We start from the raw sequence: 6,242 nt of genomic DNA on the forward strand, positions 1-6,242 counted from the left end.
GTTTCGTTCAACATCCTTAAACAACCCTTATTCAGGGACTTTTTGAGCAGGATGGGCTACTCGACCTGAAGAAAATTCTAACTGGGCCCCACCTGCAAGGTTATGTGCTGTTTATCTTGATATGAGATCAACATATTGTGCACATATGGTTGTGATGCATGTGCCTGGTGTACCCTCATCAGACGGGTAGTCATGATGGATATACTGGGCTTCATATCAGGCAGGTAGTCTTGATGGGCTTTGTATATTTTACACCAGTGTCACTCTGATGGCATGCACTATTCTCACCAGTGTCACTCTGATGTCATGCACTATTCTCTCACTCAATGATAATAATTATAGCTTCAAATTTTGGCACAAAGCCAGTAATTTAAGGGGAGGAGTGAGTTGATTACATTGACTCCAGTGCTCAACTAGTACTTATTTTATCGACCCCAAGAGGAAGAAAGGCAAAGTTGACCTTAGTGAAATTGAACTCAGAACATTGAAAACAGATGAAATAATGCTAAGCATTTTGCCTGGCATGCTACTGATTCTGCTAACTTGCAGCTCTAATCATAATAGTAGTAATAATAATGGTTTCAAATGTTGGCACAAGGCCAACGAGTTCAGGGGAGGGGTTAAGTCGATTACATTGACCTAGTGCACAACTGGTACTTATATCAACCCCAAAAAGAACATCAGAATTAGAATGTACTCACACTTTTAAAAATAAAGAAAACTGGTGGAACACCTGAGTAGAACAGCATTCTGGTGTATGAATAACATAAGAGAGAGATAGAGAGAGATATTGTTCTGTGTAACAAGGAGCAATATCATGCACTGTTATAGAGATCAGCCACCCAGTAGATTTAAATGTCTCGTAAAAAACTGGGAAAAGGAGAACTTATATGAAGAACTAGTGAAAAACCTACAGTTCTTACATCAAGGCTACAGAATTTCACTTGTACCTTTTATCAATGGCCTATGTAACAATAGATCTACAAAAGTATTCAGAAATGTTGTGGTCCTCCAAAAGACAACAGAGCAAATTGATTCACTTTTTCCAAATACAATTGATTGGAAGTAAAGTGAAGATTTGTAAAACATTCCAGGGATTGTCCATTTGAGGTTCCTGAGCTGAACACATGCACACAATCACATATACATATGGAAAATACACATATGTGCATAAATAGTGATGAGATACCCAACTGTGTACTAAAGTAACACACACACCTACACAAGTACACGTTTGTCCATGCACACACACACACACACACACACACATTAAATTATCAGTCTTAACCAATAAAACTTTAACGAGCTCTACAGACATAACATGGCTCACAAAAACTCTAAATAGTATGGATGTTTTGTCTTTTATTATTTTTCTATCTTTTTACTTTAAGGAGTATGGTGTAGTATGCTGTAATTGCTCCTTGGTGTAAATGTATGGTGAGCCTTTTTAAACTATATCACCTACACTGGTTTATACAGATTGGATTATATATGCCAAGAATGTTATGTTGCCTGATGCTGTATAAATTGGGTCTTAACATGTGAAGAATTTAACGTGGCAAGGTGACAGACTCATTAACATGCTGCTCAAAATGCTTAGCAGCATTTCATCCATATTTACAGTCTGAGTTCAAATTTTGTCATGGTTGACTTCACCTTTCATCCTTTTGTATCAGTGGGATCAATTACATCCCCCAAAATTGCTGGCCTTGTGACAAAATTTGAAACCAACATATGAAAAACTGGTAAACTAAGGAAGTTATAAATTGTGTTTTTTTCTTCTTTCAGTTCAACATATTTATTCCAATATCATTTTTGATCGCAGTAGCATTCCTTCTTATCATCCCATTTGTTGCGGCACCAAGAGAAGCTAGTATAGGACTTATAATAACTCTGTCTGGAATACCTGTCTACTATTTGGGAGTCATATGGAAGTCAAAACCTGAATTTTTCCAGAAAGCTATAAGTAAGAAAAACAATTATATTACATATATATATATATATCCTTGGTTTATTTTTGTATCATATTAATCTTTTATAATTGGTAAATTCAGATAAAAATTGTTGAGATATAAAAAAATTATAGGTTTATACATTAAAGATGTTAAATCTGCTTGTAAAAGACTTAAACCAAGTTAGAAATAGCAATATTTTGTAGGAAGGTAACCTCTTGAGGGCTTAATTTTTACAGAGAAAATTCCTTTTGGCTAATAAGCAAAATAGCAATGAAATTCCCTTTGAAATTGTTTTATATTATACCTTGCAGTTTTATTCAACCTTTGTCTTTAGTTTCCCTTAAATTATCAATATAAATTGCTATAATAAAAAAAGAGAAATGAGAGAAGACAAAGAGCTAAAAGAGATTAAGATACAGAATATGCTAAGACAGACTATCTATAATTTCCTTGAACTTTAGGGGGTTTTTTATTGTTGTTTTTATTGGCACTGTTTTGGGGGTTTTTCCCCCTATTTTTCAGTGTTTGTCATACTTTGATAGTCATGATTTCTCAAATCCACAAATTTGTTGATGAGCAATATTGTGAAAAAAATCCAGGTGATCACCTCAATAGTACTTTATACAGGTGGTACATTGTGTTCTTGAGCAAAACACTTCATTTCACATAGCTCTGTGATTGCTTTGACACCCAACTCATGGTACACTATGCACCTGTTCAGACGTTGATTTAATGGAGAGAGTGAGTTGATGTGCATCACAAATATGTGATCACTAAACAAATCATCTGTGCAAAGCTGAATACTCATATGCTATCTTCGAGAGGAGAGTCCATCATACATACACACACACACACACACACATACATATATATTATATAAATATATGGATGATACAGTCCACCACCTCAGGCAGTCAGAAAACCCCACAGATCCAAGATCCTCTCAACTATTTTTCTCTGATCTACAGGTGCTTACTCTGACCAATTTTCACCATAATCCCCCACCTTTTGATATATTTACAGGAGGAAATCACTTTTCTCTCTACCCCAATTTTCTCCCCAACTGGACCTTGAGAAAATTGGTGAGAATTTCACTAAAGTGGAAAGTATCTATTCTCAGGCCTTAATAATAAAAATAGTCGTCATTTTATTGCTTGCTTTCTCTACCATGCAAATGAGCACAGTTCCATGTACCTATCAGGATGGGCATTGCTTGAAACAAGAATTATTTTCAATTAACAAACAGTTCAGGTTTTAGTTTCCCTTGTCTTTATAAATCCTTTATTTCATTCACTATTGGCAATTATAAGGTTTGTGAAGATTGCTTCACATAAGAAAGTACCACAGCTGAATGTATTACACTATTTAGCTCTGTTATGTGCTCAAATTCCATTGGGATTGACTGTACCTTTTTTCTACCATGAATCAACAAATTAAGTACCACCAGTACACTGATAAAACATAAATACACTCATCTTCTTGACCAAATAGCCTTGTGCCTAAGTAAAACAGCAAAGATCCTCTTAACTCATGAAAGTTCCCTGCCGAGGCACAAATCCAGGCAAGGTTGTTTTATGGAAGACCAGCAGTCATCCATGCACACCAGCCTCCCCTTTCCATGCTACTAATGTTTTCCAAGGGAAAGGCAAAGGCTAATACAGCTTGGCACTAGTGATGTTGTGACTCGTTTCTACAGCTGTGTAAACTGGAGCAACGTGAAATAAGATGTCTTGCTTAAGAACACAACACACAGCCCAGTCAGGGAATCAAGCTCACTACCTCACAATTGTGAGCCTGACACTCTAACCACTGAGCCATGCACCTTCACTCTGCCTACTTTCCTATGGTGCCTAAGTAGGAAATTAATATCAGTTAAAATATACTACTTTCCTTTTCTTATTATTTTTATTCATTTTCTTTTTTTCTTTTCAGCTTATATAACAAAGCAGTTACAGAAGACATTTTTGGTTGTTCCTTCTGACAAATCATAACAATTTCATCCATTAATATTAACTTCCATTTCTATCAAATGTTTCATTTAATACAGTTTTTTGGGGATGGGACAAAAAAAAGGAGAAGAAACGAAAACGAAATGGTATGACATTAGTGTCCAAGAAGTCATTAATTTCAGTGATTATTATTAGTTATTGCTAACTCCACCACTTTTTCTTTTTGTTTTTTAACTCCTGATCCTTGCTTTATCTTACCAAACCAGCAATAGTTTCAGATTGGACACTAACTGCACTTAACTCGTCTTTTGATAAGATGAAGTTTTTTGAAACATGTTATGGAGACTGCACACCAATTACATATCCTCAGAAAAAAGACAAAAATGAACTTTATCCTTATTAGATGCATCTTAAATTCTATTATAATGTAAGATAATAATATCAGATATTTTTCTTTATCCATAAAGAAAACTTTGTGTAATGTAAAAACTGTGCATATTAAACATCATAAAAAAAGAAACAAACACATCCTGAGAGAAACACATTTTTGTTTTGTTTTGTTTTTTCTTTTAATTTATAATGTTTTATTTTGCAAAGTTGCAAAGTAAAATTTAATGAAAACTCATGTTGTAGTCGCTGCTATTGTTGTTGTTGTTGATGTTATTATTATTGTTGTTGCTGCTGCTGTTTAACCCCAAGTCAACCCAGATCAAACATACATATATGATTAATGGTACTCCAACAGTAATAATTACATCATTATTTCCTTCAGGCATATTTTAATTTAATGTGTCCTTCCCCTTTTAAAACCGTAGAGTATGAGCTGAGGAAGGTTTAGCTTCCATTTCTAGTGAGCTGACAAATCACACTAAAGTTTCTTCCTTGGCTCATGGCTGATGTTTTTGTCATCAAAATGGTGGTGGTGGTGGTGAATATGATTGCTTTTGAAGTGGTTGTAATTAGTAAAAACGATCAGTGAAATTGCTTGTAGATCCTGCATAAGTGATTACTCTTGATCTTGATGCTGCTCTTGTGATGATGATGGTACTTGATATCATTGCAGCCAGTTTTCTTATTATTGAAATTGCTGCAGTTGCTGTTCTTATTATTGAAGTAGTTGTTATAGCTGTTTAGCTACAGGTCAGCCCAGATCAATCAGACCCTATAATCAAAGGCATCCCAGCTATGATAATCCTGGGTTTTGCTCAACTAAACCTTTCAGGATGACTCGAGCATGGCTACAGTCCAATGAGTGAAACAAGTGAAAAATACAAGATCAAACATTCCAGGCATGACCACACCATATTATTCAAACAGTAAATACAAGACAACATTATCCAATGTATCCTTCCTTTTTAAAATAGCCAGTTGAGATAGAAAGAAGATTTCACCAGTGGCACATAAAAAGCACCTTTCAAGTGTTGGGCCTCATGAAGGCAATGTGGTCGATGCCAGTGTTGTGTAATTAGCACCTGTGCCAGTGGCACATAAAGAGCACCTTTGAGTGTTGGGCCTCACAGAGGCAATGACAAATGACCAAGATCTTTAGCAATATGCTATGCTTGAGCAGAAGACCCATCAAGCCAAGTGAAATCGTAGTCATAGCAGATACTGGCACCCATGCCAGTGGCACATAAAAGCAGCCATTACAATCTCAGAGAGTGGTTGGTTTTAGGAAGGGCATCCAGTTGTAGAAACCATGCCAAATCAGACTGTAGTCTGATGCAGCCCCTCAGCTTGACAGCCCTGATCAAACTATCCAACCCATGCCAGCATGGACAACGGACGTTAAATGTTGATGATGATGATGATGATGACGATGATGATGATCTAGCAAATTGACTGATCACACAGGAACCTTTTTCATTGGTTTACTCTATAAGCTGTAACAAAATCAACTTTGAATGCTATGCTTTCAGAAAATATCTCTATTATTTCATATCTATTTTACCATATACAACTGGACTGCAAAGGTTAACCAGTCAGTTAATTCACATTATATCCCAGTCTCTAGCTAGCTACCATGTCAAGAGTATCTTATGTGATTTAGCATCCCAAGATATATTCTGACAATATCTTAGAGCCATATAATCCATACTGTTTCCTTCAATAGCTGATTAAATCAGACTTTTCTGTGGAGCTTACTTAGTTCACTAATCCATATTTATCTATCTATCTAGCAATTTCTCTCTCTCTCTACACACACACATGCATATATATATATATATATATACATACACCCATATATATATATATACATACACACATATATATATACATATACACACATACCCATATATATATATATATATATATATACACACATATTTATGTGTTA

The 6,242-nt window shown here is 35.3% G+C and overlaps 1 protein-coding gene across 3 annotated transcripts in view; it reads left to right on the top strand.

Annotated features, from left to right (window-relative positions):
- Positions 1-4,448, top strand: part of LOC106872780 (large neutral amino acids transporter small subunit 1) — an 83,980-nt gene extending 79,532 nt beyond the window's left edge. For all 3 annotated transcript variants that reach the window (XM_014919880.2, XM_052972682.1, XM_014919879.2), the window contains exons 11-12: positions 1,789-1,966; positions 3,888-4,448. In XM_014919880.2, coding sequence (XP_014775366.2) covers positions 1,789-1,966; positions 3,888-3,946 — 237 coding nt within the window. In that variant the 3' untranslated portion in view covers positions 3,947-4,448. The remainder of the gene's footprint in view (positions 1-1,788; positions 1,967-3,887) is intronic.
- Positions 4,449-6,242: the final 1,794 nt, after the last annotated feature.

The sequence above is a fragment of the Octopus bimaculoides genome, chromosome 1 (assembly GCF_001194135.2).
Source record: "Octopus bimaculoides isolate UCB-OBI-ISO-001 chromosome 1, ASM119413v2, whole genome shotgun sequence".
NCBI classification, from domain to species: Eukaryota; Metazoa; Mollusca; class Cephalopoda; order Octopoda; family Octopodidae; genus Octopus; species Octopus bimaculoides.